Source organism: Talpa europaea (genome assembly GCF_964194135.1).
Source record: "Talpa europaea genome assembly, chromosome: 11".
Taxonomy (NCBI): domain Eukaryota; kingdom Metazoa; phylum Chordata; class Mammalia; order Eulipotyphla; family Talpidae; genus Talpa; species Talpa europaea.
The window spans coordinates 36,199,601-36,218,497 of record NC_140078.1 but is presented as its reverse complement, the minus strand read 5'-3'; the positions used below and the strand labels follow the sequence as shown (position 1 = coordinate 36,218,497).

Here is an 18,897-nt window from a genome sequence, read left to right as displayed (position 1 = left end):
TTGTCAATATTGGGTGGAAATTCCTGAGCCTTATGTTATGGCCCCTTTACAATTGCCTCTTTTTAGTAAGTGGTCTGTACTTTCTTCTTACCTTTTTCGTTCTTCACCTGACTGCCTTGCATGGTCTAATATAATCAGCTTCTTTTCCTGCACATAGAATTTGCTGATTACCACTCAGTGCTTCCTGCCTTGAATCCCTTCCTGCCTTCTCTCTACCACTTCATGTCTGTTGCCTTCTTGAACAGCTCTTCTATAACTGAGCAAATTAAGGTAACCGCTTTATTCTGCATACCTTTTAGAGCATTTATTTGCATATTTTGCTTATGTACATTGTGATCATTTTGTGTAATTTGTGTATGTTTTGTCTCTCCAAGCAAGTTCTAAATGTTAGAGGCTACAGATTGCCTCCAAATGTTTTAGTCCTCTGCATTGAATACAAGACCCAGTGGTAAGTGGTGCTCAGGAAAGTCTGTTTCACATTTAACGAGGAAGAGACACTGAGTGACCTTTAGAAGTCTGGGTGGAGTTTATGCCTTTCCTGTCAGCACACTCAACAGTTGTGGGTAGCTTAGGATTTCTGGAGAAATATATTCACTGTATGTGTGCTCAAGCAGAGGAACAAATAAAATTTTAAAATAATTATTTCCATATAATTTGGCATCTCTTCTTAGTAGGTGAATTTCGTTGGATGTCAGTTGACTAGAGGCCATAAATTTTAGATCTTGAGTAATTTGTAATTCAATTACAGTAATTTGTGAACACATAAACTTTCAATGTCATAATTCTTGAAAACATTCAGGTTTTTGCTGCTATTATTGTTTCTTTTTCTTTAGAAATGTGGACTGGAAACTCAACAGCCTTGTGAAAATTAAAACTTTCCTGTAACATGCAGTATTTCTTTTTTTCTCAAGATCTTAGTTCGAAGAAGCAGTAGCCCTGCTGAATTGGATTTAAAAGATGATTTGCAGCAGACACAAGGAAAATGTAGGGAAAGACAAAAGAGTAAGTTCCAGGGAATGGTGTCTGTCTTTTTCTAGCTCCAGAGTTGATGTGTTTTGTTTTCTTTTTACTTTCTAACTTGAATAGTATCTTGTCATCTCAAGAGACATAGTTGTGAAATGGGATGTTATTATTCCTGGAATCCCAGGATTGATGGATGGTTAATTCAAACATACAATAAAGCAATTCCCATCAGTTACTTGTACCTTAGAGGCGTGTCTTTCTATTCTTGGGAGAGACACAACTGAGTCTGATGTCTTAGGTGAGCAGACAGATGCAGAAGGAAAAGTGATTTTTTTTCCCAGCAAGGTCACAGGCTAGGAGCAAAAAGCTTCAGAAGTACATTGAAGTCAATAGTACAAGTATTTAAAAATTAAAAGTTGATTCATACCCTAAGACCTATCATTACATACTATAAAATGTAGCTGTAATACTTGGCTTAGAGTTAGGGAGTATCAGGTCACCTTCTTCTCAGAGAGCGTAGTACACAAGTGCTGCAAATTCAGGACGGTTTTTCTGGGGTGCAGAGGAACTCCTTTAGGTTCTACCTAAGACCCTGTTGGCTTAAAGTGCTGTGACAGATTATGTTATAAAGTTAGACACCTAACAGCTTGGTTACTGGGACAATTTTAAATTTTTAGTCAGTGAACAGAGGATAGCACATTAGACACAGCAAGACTGAATGACTCTCAGCAGCTGATACAAGGACAGCTGGAAGAGTGAGTAGACAAAAAATGGTAGACATAAAATTGTGATGAAGTAGACAAGGAGACTTTGAGGAACAGACTGTCTGGTCTGTTTTGTGTCAGACTAAATCGCCCTATAAAAGGCTTACTAACCTTTGAAAGCATCATTGTATTATGACAAATTAGAACTTTTTAGTGCTTTAAGGGGAGAATTTCTATTAGAGAAAAATCTCTTGCAGTGGGACACCTCATCCCCATTGATCTTGGTGATTCACACTGGGTTTAGGCCTGGACATCAGGCTCAAGGTATAAAGCTGCTTAGGCTCCTTTAGCTCTCAGAAAAAACTTTCATTTGAGGTGTAATCAATTCTCATGCTCTCCCTCCTTCACCCTCATTTTATAATAATAATAACTTATAGTAGAAAACTTAATGACTTGATATAATCTTTCATATACATGGGATAACTGAGTTGAAGTTTGAAAAGAATGCTACTTAAATGATAGGAAGTGCAGCTCATAATGACTGTTAATGCTCTGCATTTGGAAGCTTTGTTTTATTGACCAAGAGCCTCAACCTCCTTTTGAACCCCTGTTCCTAAATGATTTCTGTCGTGTCAGCTGTTTGGTTACTTATGTGTTGGTAATTGTGAACATTCTGGTTCTTCAATTATGCCAGGTGAAAGCGTCAGCAGCGACACAGTTCTGGGCTATAACAGTGAGGCAGAGCTGGCCATGAACCCTTGGCAGACCTGTGAGGAAGACCCAGAACTGAACACTCCCACAGATGTTGTGACTGACTCTGATGCTCGCCATTGGTTACAGCTCAGTCCCACGGACACTTCAAACTTAACAGGTAACTGCATAGTTGAAAAAGAGGCACAAGTGTTAATAGTTGGAAGATCCCAGAGTTTCCTAGTTGCAAGTTATGGGCCATAATAATAAAGTGAATGCCAGTGAACCTCTTTGATTATGTATGGTAAGAAGGTCAAGTCTTACAGATTCAAATTTTATTTCAGAGATGAGGAAACTGTGACCCAGAGAAATCTTGTTGTCTAAATAGATACTTAATGCAAGAATTGAACTGGCTTCCAAGGTGTTCTGACAATGCAAATACATTTATAGATGCAATACCATTTATTCCTTTTGATTACATTGGTATCAAAATTACAACTGAAAACTCCTTTAAACTATTTGAGAAACATTTATACTTCTTTGGTTTCTTTAGGCCCAATATAACAGATTGTCCAAGGGGAACTCATCTTCATGGTATTATCACAGGCAATACTGAATCTTCAATACTGAATCTTAAACAAGAACTAGTTTTAAATATTTTTATTGAAAAGAAAGAAAATGGGTTGATCACTTCTCTTGTCTGTCCTTTGTGAAAATTAGTTTCGATCCCACTTCAGAGTGTGCATGGGGAAGCTCAATTTAATAAACTTGTATGAGGTAATTTTATTTGATGCACTGTGTTGTTATTAACTCCTCCAGATACTTAGTTCTTTGAAATACTAATATAGAGAAGCAGTACACGCAGTTCAATAGTTCATCTTGTCATCTGTGAAAAAGGACAAACTGTAATATGATAAGGCTTAAGGATTATCACAATTCTGAATTTAACTTTCTGTTCTTAAGAGAACAGTTTCTTCATAAACGTACAAAATAAAACTCATGTTAGCCCGCTCTTTGGGACTTAGAAAGTGACCAACCAGTTTGAATGTTTCTGTGTTTCTCATTGACTAATCTTACCAAATATCAAGTGTTTAAAATAGTGAAACCAATAACAATAAACTAAAATCTTAAATTCCTTCATCACTGGCAATTTAAATTTAAATATTTAGTTTTATATTTGCTTTCTTATTTATGTCATTTCATGTTTGCTGAAAATGACAGCTAAATTTATTGGGCATATTTTCAAAATGCATCTGGGATTAATCAGTTATGAGAAGGACATGCATGTGTAGAAATGATTGTCATGAAGTTTATACTCACAGGCCCCGTAGAAACAAGAGGCATAGTAGGCCATGCAGGGGCCCAAATGGGAAATCACCAGGGTAGGTTAGGAGGCAAAGGAAGAGAGGGGAAACATGGACAATATTTATTATCATTTCTGTGAGAAAGACAAGGCCAGACATGGTAAGAAGACTTAAAGTTGGGTAGTTTGAATAATTTTATCAGTCTTTGGAGCATATGTTTTATCCAGAGTTGCTGGTCCTGGGGTGATTAGGGCAGATAGGGATATTGATTTGATGTGTAAGAGCTAGATAATGGAGGTAGTTGGAAGGTGTGAGCCATGGGTTGGGTGCTTTACATATGAAAAGTTCATACTTTAGTGAGTTGTTTGCTATCTGTAAGAATTAGCTATCCCTCAGGGAGGCCCTAGATACCAGAGAATCAAGAAAATAGAAAATGAAAAAGTATAGCTAATGTATACATAAATTTAGTTCTCTTGAGATAATGATTTGGGGGAGGATATATTCAATATATGACTTCATAACTGAAAATCAGTTTTATGCTATTCAGGATTACATTTAACATCACCTGTTATTTAGTGAATAAGGTCATAACCAAGAAATACTTGTTTTGATGCTGTAAAAATAAAAAGATGCATAGGTCATGACCACTGTTGCTAAGGGCTTATCAAGTCTTCAGGATTAGTATCTTGTCCTCTGTTACGACATTTATCCTTATGCCCATAAATAATGTGTGAAGTGCTATTAGCGTGCCCCCAAACTTGCACACTCTAAATGCCATCTCCCATCTGCCACATAAGGCAAAGCATTCTCTTAGTGTGAAAGAACTTTAATAGCAGTAGTGTGCATGGAAAGAGACTAAAGGATAATAGTTTTATAATAAAGCACCCACAGTTATTCATTGCCTGATGGGTCAAGGCCCACCCAAACAGAGTTGGCCCATACTGGGGCTGTTGAGGCCCAAAAGCTTGCCATAAGTCTAAGGCACCTTCTGGTGGGGAAACATAAGAAATGGGCAAAAGGGACCAGGCAAGTCTGGGATGAACGGAGCAAAATCAGAGTACAAATCAAGGTAACATCTGCCATTGTCAATCCCCCCACGGGTCTCTCACCCATATCTCTTACAATTGTCTCTGCATGTCTTGGCTGCATGAGTCTCCTTCCATGTCCTCCAAGTCCCTGGTGCAAGTCCGAAGCTGAGAATGAAGCACATCTTCTTCACATCTCTGCCCCATGTGATTCCTTCAAGGTCTGCTGTGCCATGTTGGTTACTTCCTTGGCCGGCTGGAGAATCAAACTCGTGCTGCAGCTTGATAGGGCTGTCTTTAATCCCTGTGCCACCAGGGAGGCCCCTGTTGTCTGTTGTATTTACAACTGATTCTTGACTCCTCGAATGGTATATGGCAGGAGAGGGACATTCAGTAAATACTTGGATCAGTGAAAGAATATGTGTTAAGCTGCAGCCTATTGTTTTACAGCAATTAAATTTTTATGGGATTTTTAAATATATATATTTTTATTTTGTAAATATCCTTGCTTTTATTTTCACAATACAGGCTTTCTCCTCTCAAGTGTGGTTGCCATAGTTTTCCCACCACCAAAGTGCTCACAGTCCACTGTGCTGTCCTCTCCCGTTGTCCACCCTCTTCCTCTCCTTAGTCCTCCCTTACTGAGTGTCTCACATCTACAGTCTGCTTTCAAGGGGCCAGTCTCACAGTGTGTCTTTGTCTGGTCCTTTGTTTAGTTTAGTTTGTTTAGTTGTTTAGTTGTTGTCTGATCCTTTGTTTAGTTTCTCTAGATTCCACATATATGTGAAATCATCAGTATTTCTCTTTCTCCTTCTGGCTCTTCACTTAGAATAACCCCCTCCAGTTCCATCCTATGTTGCTGCAAATGGCATAAATTTTATCTTTTCTGATCACTGAGTAGTATCCCATTGTGTGTATGTGCCGCAACTTCTTAATCAACTCATCTATCTTTTCTGGGGCATGTAAGTTGTTTCCGTGTCTTGGCTATTGTAAATGATACTGCTCTAAACATAGGAGTGCAATTTCCTTTTACTATTTTTGTGTTCTTTAGGTAGATACCTAGGACAGCAATTAAATTTTAAACATTTTTAATAATAAAAGGTATGTAGGTATGTATGCACAGTTTCAAAATCTCTTTTCTTTAATATATTTGATAGCTCTGCCTCCAAATGTTGTAGAAATTCTTTCACCACTTCTGCTTTTAATTATAGCTGTGTTATAGGACAGGGAGAGGGGCAGCCCAAACCCCGCAAACCTGCCTATTCTAAATGGGTTCTGCCATCCGCCGCATCAACACAAAACACATGAGACTTTAATGGGAAGGAACTTTAATAAAACTAGGAAACAATACAGGTAAGGCAAAGAGTCTAGTTTCTAAATGAAGCACCCAAAGTTACCCGTCCCCTCGTGGGTAAAACTCCATCCATATGGGATCGGCCCAGAGCAAGGCCCCAAAGCCTGCCACAAATCTAAAGCATCTTCCAGTGGGGACCCACAGAAAAGGGTCACAAACAACCGGACAAGCCCGGAAGGAAAAGAGCAAAATCAACATCAAGATAAAAGCTGCCATTGTCACCTCCCCACGGGTCTCACCCACATCTGTGTCACCCAGTCCACGACCAAAAGACAAGCACAGTTTCTTTACGTGTCTCTAGGCTCCATGCGCCTCCTCTAGGTCTCCTTCTGGCTCCATCCTGCTCCTTCCTCAGTCTCTTCTTCTGCTTCTCCTCTTCCTGCTCAGCTCCACCCTCCCTTGGGTGGGGCAGGGAACCTCCCCCTTTCCTGGGACCACCCTGTTACAGCTGTGCAAGTGAATTTTATTTACTGTTACCTGCCATCAAAACTTTGTGCAGGAATGGTTTGTCAGCATTTTGGCACTTTCACAGGGCTTTGATTTGCTTGAAGACATAAAATAATTATAAAGAAAAATAACAATGGTAGCTACTTTGGAATTGGTTTCTTTCTGAATTCATTAAAAAGGAGGAGAGGAGAGAAGAGTGAGGTCTTAGTGATTCATTCTGAAAGGCAGAGGAATGCCAACTTTGCTTCTCTATTTTCAGTTATCAAAGGGTAGGCCTGAATTTTCTGGTCCCCAGATTAAGGTGGTTCAGTTGAGACATGTGGGTTTGTACCTTCTGTTTAGTTTTCAAATTAAGAGGGAATTTCATTTCCAAAGTACCAGGCATGTTTTATCAAAATGCTACTAAGCCTATCTAAAATATCAGTCTTCTTGTAATATCATCACTTAGTCATAAGTGCCTTTAAAAAAAAATTACCAAGATTTATTTCATGGCTAAAGTCCTTTGTATATTACAGAGTTATAAAGTTTATTGCTCTGTCAAAATTATATACTGTTTGTGTTTGGAGAAAGATCATAGAATATTACTTGTTTTTAAGAGTTTCCACTTTAATACAAACTTTAAATGCCTCCCTAGGATTTAATAATGAAATGAAAAGATAGTAGGCTAGCTTACTAGCTCACTCAAGAAAATAAACTAAATATTTGGTATTTTTAGGGTGAATGTGAAATTTTCAAAAATCTCTCAAATCCCCAATTTTTAATTAAGTGCTGCTTTACTGAGGAACCATCTATGTAAAATGTCAGCATCTGCTCTGTTACTTATGCCACGAATAGAGTAATTTTAGGCAAAAACATTTCAACTCATTAAAATTTTTTTCACAGTAATTGTGAGTATGTAATCATTTCAAATACTTCTAATGGAATCAACACATATTGATAATCTGATGAGGGATTTTTCTCTAGGATTTTATCATTGCAATGTAAATTTTTCTGAGAGGAAGGTGGTATTAAAACATTTTCTGCATGGGATCCTTTCATGGAATGCTTCAGTTGACAGGTAGCAGGGTTGAGGTACCTGGCAGTGTTATTCAAGTGAAGCCTCAGTGTAACTGGAAGGGTGGGGACTAATCTCTGTTTTGGATGGCTGTATTTTGGGGGTGGGGGTGAAACAAAACTGTAAATCATATAATCCCCTTACTTCCCTCCTGTTAAGGGATTAAAAGAGATGCCATTCTTTAAGAGAAATTAACTGCCACATTATGCTGCTTGTCATTTGGGAGCTCATGATTAGCTATTTTTTCAACAGTGTCCTTAGCTATAACTTGGAGGATGCAGAATTTCTACTTTTCCACCAGATGGCATAGTGGATTTTGTCTTGTTTTTAGCTTTTCCCACTTGGCTTTTCTGTACCTTGTATGTCAAGAATTAATCTTCAGTTTTTGAATTGGGGCTGGGGAGGGACTTGGCTGGGTCTAGTCACTGGTGAAAGTTGGTTTGCAGGGAGACTGGCTGATGCTTGTGGTACCTCTGATAGCTGCCCCTTCTGATTTCCTGACTCACTTCTGGGCAGTTAGTGTGTCTCACAGGGTAACACAGATCCCAATAGGGTAGAGAGTAGGAGGTAGAGCACTGTCTAGCACCCTGCCCACTTCACTGGGGACCTAGTCTGTCTGGCACACCCAGCTCCTCTACATTTATCTCTACTCTGTCAAGTGTATACCTTTACACATCTCAGCCTTCCCTTCCCCAGAGCTGCCAGCAGGCTCCTGCCCCAACCAGTCTGTAGGTATCTCTCTACACCCACCTTTTGTGGTATGGAGTTGAATTTCTTCAGTGTCCCTTCTGCAGTATTCAACACTGGTCTCCATTGTCGAGGAGGTGCCTGAACAATGGGTCTGTGGATCTAGTGCTACTTCAGACTCTGTTCAGATTATCCTCCCAAGAATAAAGCCAAGAAAATCCCTGTGACGCTGTCTTCCTCTTCTGTCCCTCCACACTTTAATGTGTCTCCTCAATTAGTTATATGATATTAATGTGGAAAATACAGATGTGTTTTCCTCTGTGACGGGAACAGTGGTCCTGTGCTTAGGAAAGTATTTCCTTGACACTGTGTCCCATGCTTATTCTTTGTTTCAATGTCTTGAGATCTTTCTGTCACTTATAATAAAATGTTTGCAGCTGGATACAGTGTTTGTAGGATACAGAACTATTCTTAATTCTACCCTGGCTCCCTGTGAGATTCACTCTTATTGTTGGCTCTTGTGTTTCCATTACTTGAATTTCTCACCTCCACAGATTGTGCTTTAATTTCTTTTACTAGGCCTTAAAAACATATATACTGAAAATGAAATTCATTGGGGGTTGATAATTACCAAAAAATTATAATTACTACAAATTACATAGAAATTTATTTCTATGGGGTGTGGAATTGAACTTTGGTTATATTTATATTAATAAAAAATAGACAGTAGAGAAAGAGGATGATAGTGTTGAGGACACATCTTTGGAGACTTTTTCCAAAGATTCAAAATAGAAAGAAAAGATGGTTTAAACAGAACACCTAAAGTAAGATGTTGAAATAAAATCAAAATAAATTAGTAATTGCAATAAATGTAAGCAGTTAAAATTTGCAATTAAAAAATCATAAACTCTTGGATTTTGTTGAAAAATACAATCCAGCCATATAATGTTTACAAGAGGTATCTCTAATACGTAATGGTACAGGGAGATATTACGTAAGTAAATAAATTCTTTGATAAGAAAAAAGACAGTAGGTGCAACTTTATATATGTCAGTTGCATGAACTTTAAAGCAAAAATCATTTGGTAGTGACAACAGTAATTCTCAATTCATATGAACCTATATTCCCCAGATATATGAAACAAAATTAGATAGAATTGCAAGGAATTACTGCAACAACCATAATAATAGTAGGAAATTTTAATGTCAGTTCTCATTAATGAGTTAAGTAAAATAAAATATTACAGTAGAAATAACTTACACTTTACTGTTAACCTTGTTTGAAAGGGTATATATGAAAAACTTTGAATGTAATTCAAAATACATGCGATTTTCAAAAGCTCATGGAATTTTTACAGGATTTTACTAATTCAGTCACTATGGAATTCTGCAAAGATATCTGATTTGAAACTATACTTCATATTGAGAATGTGATGAATAAATTAGCAAAAGCTAAGAAAAGAAAAATATATTAAGACAGATTCCCCAGTAAAAATAAGACCAAAGCGGGCACTCTGGCCTGCATTTCCCTTCCCCCATGCCCTGGGATTGGTGCATAGTTCATGAAGCATCCCAAGGGAGCACAGGACTGCTCTCTTATCCCAAATACTAGAGAGCAAGGATATCACAAAAATGAGCCTAAAATCATCTGCACCATTCTTTGAACCCCTACAGCCTAGTCCCCACCCTGTTGACTTAGCAACTGCAGAACAGGACATAAAACAAAGGCCAAAAACATAAAAAGAAAACCACAGCACTACCTACAGGAAAAGTAAAATAGTTCAACATCCAAAGATACTGCTATAGATATTAAAAATAAAATAGGGTGATGTCAAACAACAAAATGGGCAAACAAAAAAATACTATACATAGCAACATGAAACATAACAAGGTGAGAACAACTTTCTAGAATAGAAATACAAAAAAGATGGAGGATTATATCTCCTTTTCAGGTGGAGTTCAGAACAGCTATAATAAAGATACTCAAAGAACTACAAGAAAAAACTCAGAAAGGCAAGTCAAAGCAATACAAGAGAAATCAAAAGCAAATGAAAGAGAAACAACAAAATTCATAAAAATTAAATGAGCTCAGAAATAAAATTAATGAAGAGAAGGTAAGAATTGAAACTTTAATAAGAAAGTAACAGAAAATAAGGAGGTAAAGAAATCAAGAACTGTAGAGGAAGGTATGAAAATAGCATAGACCAAATGAAGGATTGAATTAATGATCTAATAGAAATGCACTAAGAATCTAAGTGAAAAATGAGAGAAATACAATGTGAAGAACTGAAAGTAAGAGGAAATTTTAGAAATATCCAACACCATTAAGAAAGTCAATGTAAGAATAATAGGTATCCCAGAAAGGGAAGAGAAAGAGCAGAGGACAGAGAACTTATTCAAGGCAATAACAGAGGAATACTTTCAATACCTGGAGAAGGAATTAATAGGCAAGTCCATGATACTAAAAGAACACTTGATTACCTAAATGCAGTAAAACCTTCACCAAAATACAAAGTGAAATTAGCCAGAATTCAAGACAGAGAAGACTATTGAAGATGATTAGCAAGATAAAAGCAGGTAACTCCCATCAAGAAATCACACTTCTCAGCAGAAACTCAGCAAACAAAGAAAGGAATGGTAAATTCAAAGTACTCAATGATAAAAATGTCAGCCCAAAGTACCATATTCTGCAAATCTCTTTCAGATGTGCAAGAAAAATACATAATTCCAAGGCAGATAGGAGTTTCAGAATACTATGTATAAAAATGAGGTTATTAAAATTTTATGCTAATAATTTTTCATTAAAAATTTTAGTGTAAGGGGCCTCCCCTGGTGGCCCAGCGGTTGAGCACTGGGTTGCGAGGCTGCCTGCAGCCTCTGCAGTGCCAGTTCGATCCCCGGCCACCAGCGAGGGTCCCACAAAAAAAAATTAGTATGAGGATGCTGCTGATTTTAAAATTATTTAGGAACCTATAGAAAACATTTCTGAAACAGAATTTTATACCTAACCAAACTATAAATTTGAAGTCAAGAAACATTCTTTCAAATATGTAAGAACATGTTCCTTTCTCAGGCAGCCACTCGAAGGAAACCACTAAAAGGAAAAAAAAAATGAAAAAATAATATATGCCATTTTGTGATAACTGGTGTTAAAAGAGAGAAATGTACATGTGTTCATATAAGATCCTATATGCAAATATTTATGATAGCTTTGTTTATAATTTTCCAAACCAGAACACTATCCAAATGTCCTTCAACAGGTGAATGGGCAAACTGTGGTACATATTGATTTGTAGTAAGGAGGAACAAACTAATACATAAAGCACATGGATGAATTGCAAATGCATTATGTTAAGTGAAAGAAGCCAGACAGAAAGACAGAAGACTCTAAGATTCCATTTGTATGACATCCTAGAAAAGGCAAAATTTTAGGAAAAGAAAATAGTAGTGGTTGCCTGACACAGACAATAAAGGAAGGGGACTCACTATAAAGGGCACTTTTTGAGTGATGACACTGTTTCATATCCCAATTATGGTAACAATTTATGGTGACAGTTACATGATTATATATATTTCTTGAAATTCCTGGAATCTAAAAAGGATAAAAATTATTGTAATAAATTATACCCAAATAAGCCTAAACTAACAGCAGCCACAACAAGAGTCACTCTGGCAGTGAGACCTTTGTGCCACCTATTTTTTCATGATCCTATTCCCTACCCATCTTGCTCAAGGTTCCCCTCTTATCCCTCTCCTGCAGGTCTCCAAGTACTGATTTGCCTTATCTAGGTATTCCCCTTTTAATTGGAAGAATCAAAATCATTTGACCTTTCTTCATTGATCCTGCTTTCCTATCATTTCAAATTGTCATTCATTTTTTTTAAAGATTTATTTATTTATGCATATAAGAACTGGGGTACAGGCCAGAGGTGTTGGGGTTGGGGATGGTGAGAGGATTCATCAGAGACAGATTGGGGAACAGAACAAGCAGAGTGACTGAAATACACTGCTGAGGGGAGCAAGGGGCGAGTCAGGAGATGTCTGCTGTGACTTGTGGGTTGCTCCCTGGCCGGGGATCAAACTCATGCTGCAGCGGCTGTGGTCAGGTTCATAGGTTGCATCTTAACCCCTTGCACCACCAGGGAGGCCCTCAAATTGTCATTCATTTAACACTTTTATCTTAATAATTTTACCCTGAATATATAAATTTTCAAGCACAAGTAATTTTCATTAAAGAAAAAAGGCTATTTTGGTAAAATCAGGATTGATTTTACAGGGTTAACACACACATGTTTCTCCCTAGATAGCAGCGAATGCCTCACCGATGACTGTAGTATCATTGCTGGGGGGAACCTCACTGGTTGGCACCCAGATTCTGCTGCTGTGCTATGGAGAAGAGTCTTGGGAATCCTTGGAGATGTGAATAATATCCAGTCACCGAAGATCCATGCCAAAGTTTTTGGCTACCTCTATGAACTGTGGTACAAACTAGCAAAGGTATATCTCACTACATTATCTTTTATTCTAATATGGGAAAATTAATTTACCATTTAACATAAAAATTGTTGCAGTGCGCCAAGGAAGAACATATATTCTGAAATGCAATTTAAGTATTTAGTTAAGTATATTGATTATAAAAGAATAAATAAAAATTCTTATAATTGGGTCATTTTATAAATGCAGGAGAGTTATTTAATGGGTAAGAAGAATATTACTATAGACAATTGGATGCTATGTAGAATGTTAAACAAGAGTATTATGTAGTTTTAGTTATTCTCTTTCTAAAAATGATACATGATAAACACATTTTACAAAAGTGAAATCTTAGAATACATAGAATGTTCATTTTGGTTCTTGTTTATTGCGTACACTTTCCTCTTGTTATTAAATTTTTTTTTTCAGAAACATGATTCATGTTTATATGTAAAACTTGGTAAACCATTGCTTGACATTTGGAGTTCAGGGCCTCTCCAAATAATAGTCAAAGAAAAGCAGTGCCTTAGTCATATATTAGATCTAAAACCAGGTACAGTAAGTCAGACCCACAATACCAATGGACAATAGATCTTATGATTAAAAAAAACTTGTAGATACTATAGAGTTTCACTTAACTTAAAGAAATTTAATTGGAAGCCGCTATTTGGCCATAAAAAACAATATTGAAATAGCCCAAGGATAACCTAAATGTTGCTTTTCCTAAAATTCTCCTCTTCGTGAATTAGATACGGGATAATCTAGCAGTAAGCCTGGATAACCAGACTTCTCCATCTCCTCCGGTCCTGATCCCACCACTCAGAATGTTTGCATCATGGCTATTTAAGGCAAGTGCATATGTGTTGATTCCTTTATTGCAATTTCCTCTTCCTTTCTGAAATTGAGTTTAAAAATTGTAATTGCCCCAAACTGCATGCTTCCAAGACAAGCTGGGTCTTTCTAAAATCACTGCATCCCACATCTCCATAAACAACTTTTATGGCAAACTGAGAAGTAAATGAAATGTTGAAATGTTCTGCATCTGGAGTTGATTAAATCTTTTAACATCATCTCTTTGGCAGGCGACGACATTGCCAAATGAATATAAGGAAGGCAAACTGCAGGCCTACAAACTGATCTGTGCCATGATGACCAGACGCCAGGACGTGCTGCCAAACTCAGACTTCCTGGTGCATTTTTACCTTGTGATGCACCTGGGATTAACCAGTGAGGATAAGGTATTCCGTGACTCCTTTATCATGGTAGCCCATTTATTTGGAAGTTGTATATCACTCTTTGCAGGTTTAATTAAGGTTTATGAGAATGTATCAGAAATGTTGAAATTCTTTCTCAATAATTGCAACTCTTTTACACACAGCAACCACATTAGTTTTTCAAAAGTGGTTTTATCACATTCCTGCTTTTACTTCTGTGACTTTGTACTGTACCAAACCAAATCTGAATTTTATTCTTTGTTCTACACAGTTCCATACAACCTAACCTCTGCCTGTTTTGTCAACCTCGTAAATACTATTTCATCCACTTTTTGTTGGCATTTTATATTAAATATTGTTTGAAGGAAGTGATTCTGGTCATTTAGGAGTTACGAGGATAACCTTACCCATAAATTAGAGGGCCTGTCATTTTTTAATGAGAAGTTATTTATGTCTGGTGGTGAAATTGAAACAAAAAGCCAAAGGAACCACTTGTGACAGGCACTTCTCATACACATGGGTGTGGTTGGTGCAAAGTGGCCAGCCTGAGGCCTTTCTCCTTTTGGAAGACTGTGTCTAGTGGACAGAGGGTGAGGAGGGGGACTGGAGCACTGTGACTCAGGCTAGCTCTCTGAATCTCAAGCAGGTGAGTGATAGGATTAGTTTGTACTACACAGAGATTATTCTGGACTCTGTTTGAAGGATGTGACAGTGTTAAAATAGAGTTGGACTTGGAGGCAGACATAGAAATTAATTAGGAAGTGATTAAATGAATATAGATTTTAAAAATGAAGAGAACTAAGATGTTAGCATTGAAGAAAGAATACAAAAGATCCACGAAATTTTAAGGTATTTAATTTTATCACTAGAACTTCTTGATCAGCAGCACTTTGGAATGTGTTTCAGAATTTACCCTTTAAAGTATATCTGTTTACCAATACACTTGAATCAGTCATGACCTACCTTTCTGTAATTCTTTCATTCTTTAAATGTGTGAGTTAGATACACAAGTCTTTTTAGTATTCCCAGGGTACACTTAATAAGTCTTTCTCCTAATTAGCCAGATTTTCTTTGTTGTTTCAGAATGTACTTGAACCTTCCTAGCCCTTGGACCTGTTTAAAATTTTTGCAATTTATTTCCTAATAAACACTGTGAGCTTTAATCATTAAACTTTTATCTAAAGGCAATAATCCTACTGCCCTACTGAGCTGTTTTTTGTCACATTTCCTCCAGTTTCAGTGGTGTGCAGAAGACATCTACATAGCGAACTGGACTTAGACCCGTACTCTCCCCTATTTTCTAAATAAATGTAGAAGTGGAGATGTGGAAGTAAAACTGTTTGTGCTTCATGTTCATATATTCTGAACCCAGCATTGCAGGTGGAAGCATATTTTGCAGAATGATGCAACTCAAGGCATGTGAGAGATTAAGAGGTATAAATAGGAAGAGAATTGACTTTGACAGATAGTAAGATAGTTTAGTGACAGAACCAAGAGGGGACAGTTTAGTTAACAGCATTGTATTTTGCTAAGATTTTGAGAGAAAAATTTACTTGGAAGTATAGAATCCTCTCATTTAATGCAAACAAATTTAAAGTCAGCAGTAAAACCATATATTCTTAGGATGAGTTTTCTAGCAGGTCACATAAATGGGTGTGAGTGTAGAATCATCTTTCTATTTTAAAGAATATTGGAGTGAAAATGAAACAAAATGAGATGAAATAATATATATCAGAAATTGGGGGTACAAACATTTCAAAAAAAGATTTTACAGTGTAGAAAAAAGTTTTCACATTTTAAAATCATTTTCTCATTTTAACATATGCTGTGTTTTGGGTAAAGTTTGGTTTGATCTTTTGTAGCTCATTGTAAAATATGTAAATCTTACATGATGCCCTATTGCTGGCAGTAATCCCAATGTCCAGACTTCTGAGACAAAACAGGGATATTCTGAATCTCCATTTTATAATCAGCCTATTATTTAGGCCATTAGAAGCTTTGTGTGTCTAATAGAATTGATTGTTTTTCTTTAACCTTAAAAATTATTTGGTATGTATTTTAAGAATCCTGACTGTCTTCCAAACAGAATTACTCTAAATAAGCTTTATTCCTTTGCCAGAAGAAAATTATGCAGAAAACCTTCTAATGAAAGAAACTTTTCTCATTTGAGTAAGAAATGTCTCTGGTTTTAGTTCTAACTTTTTGTCTACATGTCTAAATAAATCAGGGTGATTGTAACAGAACTTTATATGTACATCTGAAAGTACATGTTATATTAATTATAAAAAGAAAGGAAAGTGTTCACTGTAGAGAATACAGTTAAATTAAATTTTTTAATTTGGCAAACTGCACCTGTAACTAGGATCTGTTTCCATCTTGTGACAGTTCTCAAAGAGCCTACACTTTTATATAGCGTGGCGCTAAAAGACTTTGTTCCCGCATAGACAACATTGTAAAGAATTTCCTGTATTCATAAAATAAGTAATAGCAAATAAATTTTTTAATATTAGTATTTATTAATTTTGTCTTAAAGAATCTGAGGTGAATTTTCTCCTTTTGCCTCTGGGTGGCACACTTGTCTGCATGACTCTCATCCGGGCCATTCACAGGCTGCCTCAGCTTTAAAACTGCTACAAGACTCAGGGCCCTGAAAACATTGTGGTGTGGCTTGGTCGTCTTACACATGCTTTTCTAAATCTGAAAGTATCAAAATTACATCAGTAGTAACTAATAGTATGTTGGATTTGAAATGAGTTCCAAGATGTTTAGACATTTTCCCCAAACATAGGGTGATTAGAGTAATTGAACACTTTTTATTTATTACAGATTGCCCTGTGTTCTGTGATATAATCATATAGAGTCATGGTTTCATATAATATAGAAATTGATTATGTAAACAAATATAGTCATTTTATATAAAAATAATGCATATACCAAAATATAGCACATTCCAAACCACTTTTAAAATCTACTGGGCCAATTTTAGCTATTCTAACTTAATAATTTAGTGACTAAAACAGTTACCTTACCAATGAATATTTCCCACAGTCATGTACAGTATGGGTTTATATTTTATTAGTATGATTGGGAAAATGCTTTGAAATTGCCTTAGTTTTCCTTGACTATAAGTTTTTAAAAAATTAATCCTGTTACTGGTTTAGAAAATAGTTAGAATTAGAAATACATTCAAAATAACTATAAATTATAAAGAAAATTTAGGGTGTCTTTTGGGACTGTCAAGCCTGCCTATAATTGATCTTCCCTCTGCCTGGCTGCCTTGTGTCTGGTGGCAGGGGGAGAAGGGTCTTCACTTCCCCAATACCCTCAGCGCCACACTCTGTGCTGGGAACTGCATGATGTTGACCCATTGTGTGATGTCCCTTTGGTTCTTCTCTGCAAGTCAGTTGTATAGATACCTTGTTTAAATGACTAAGATACAAAAAATAATGAGAACCTTTGTTCAATACCATATATTAAAAGCGAATTTACAGTTTTGACTTATTCCACGGGATGTATCTTTCCCATTGATTCCTAGCTAACACTTTGCTCAAACTAATAGTCTGTGATTGTATTCCTCCCTTTTATCTTGTTTTACCTGGACTCTGGCCTTTGTCCACCCCACAAATCCCCTTAATCGCAGTGCTCTCCCATCCTAACTTGCAAATACATTTCCATAGTTGTCTTTCCTGTTCATCTTTTTTCAGCTCTCTTTCTAAAGTTGTTCCAGGTTGTTCTCAGTTTTTCCTAATGCTTAAGCAACTTTTTCACCTCAGTCTTCCCCCAAAATTTGGACATGAAAGGAGCTATGATTTGGATTTATTAAAAACAGTTCCTATTAATTTCATCGTTATTTAAAACATATGGAGAGATCAGTATGTGTGAAATGGAAGAGGACAGTTGAGGAAAGGAATTTTATTTTCATGTTTCAAAGTACATATATCAAAGACTGGAAATTTTCTTTGCTTAAAATAAGTAAACTGTTTTTTAACAATGACTTACAGATTTAATGTCTTAATGTTATTTGTCTGTTATACATCAAAGTTAAATTCTCTTTTAAATGTAAAGCTTACATTAATGCAAAATTATTGCAAATTTAATGCAAATATAAAATTTTTGGAAATGAAGGTCTTTGTCATTTTCATTTATAATGTTCTATGATTGCATTTTGTAACATAACAAAAATGTATGAGACCTCTGTCAGGTGAAGAAATATATATGGTTCTATCCTAAAGTAATTGTTCAGCTCCAAGTCTATATCGTACAGTGTAAGGTTATGCTTTAGTAACAAGACAGCCTGTCTGAGTTCTAGTCTTGACTACACATTGTATTAGGCACTTCATTTTACTGTGTCCTGGTTCACTTATCTAAAAATGTGGATAATTATAGTGTCCACTTCAGAAGGTTCTTTGATGACTCTGAGGATATAGAATATGTAATACATTGGATTTGGAACTTGCCCATGACAGCTCCCTTGTAATGAGCCCTTGTAATGTTTCTGCAGATGTGGGGAAAAGGACAGCCACAACTTGAGTACATCGAGAACATTTTACTTTCTAATATCTTAAATTGTTTCCCCCCCCCATCTTTTCTTACCTTTGAACATAATGATTTGACTATGAGATACAACTAGGTATTGTGGAATTTCAGAACATGAGAGAAATAACCACTCCCCATACTTTGGCTCGGACATAAGTAATGATATGTTTATTTAGCCCTTTTGTGATTCACAAATGTTTCTTGTATGTTCCTGGCCATTGGCTCACTTTCCAGCCTCTACCCTCTTCCCCCTCAGTGCCTTTAGCATGGGAGACTAGAAAGCTGAACTCTCCATGTCCCTGACTTCTTGCAGCTGGATTAACATTCACCTAGGTGCCATCCAGCAGAGACACCTGCATGGCTCTGGAATATAGATTTAGAGAGTTGTGGGCAGCCATTGTATCAGAAGTTCTGCTTAGGCACCTGCATTGCTGGCAACAAGAGCAG

General features: G+C 36.6%; 1 protein-coding gene across 1 annotated transcript in view; it reads left to right on the top strand.

Annotated features, from left to right (window-relative positions):
* The window catches only part of RALGAPA2 (Ral GTPase activating protein catalytic subunit alpha 2), a gene marked incomplete at its 3' end in the record, with an annotated part of 286,220 nt that overhangs the window by 124,742 nt on the left and 142,581 nt on the right, over positions 1 to 18,897 (top strand). Inside the window, exons 19-23 of the mRNA XM_084248454.1 lie at positions 912 to 1,002; positions 2,362 to 2,538; positions 12,531 to 12,724; positions 13,450 to 13,548; positions 13,783 to 13,938. Of these exons, the coding sequence (XP_084104580.1) occupies positions 912 to 1,002; positions 2,362 to 2,538; positions 12,531 to 12,724; positions 13,450 to 13,548; positions 13,783 to 13,938 (717 nt within the window). The remainder of the gene's footprint in view (positions 1 to 911; positions 1,003 to 2,361; positions 2,539 to 12,530; positions 12,725 to 13,449; positions 13,549 to 13,782; positions 13,939 to 18,897) is intronic.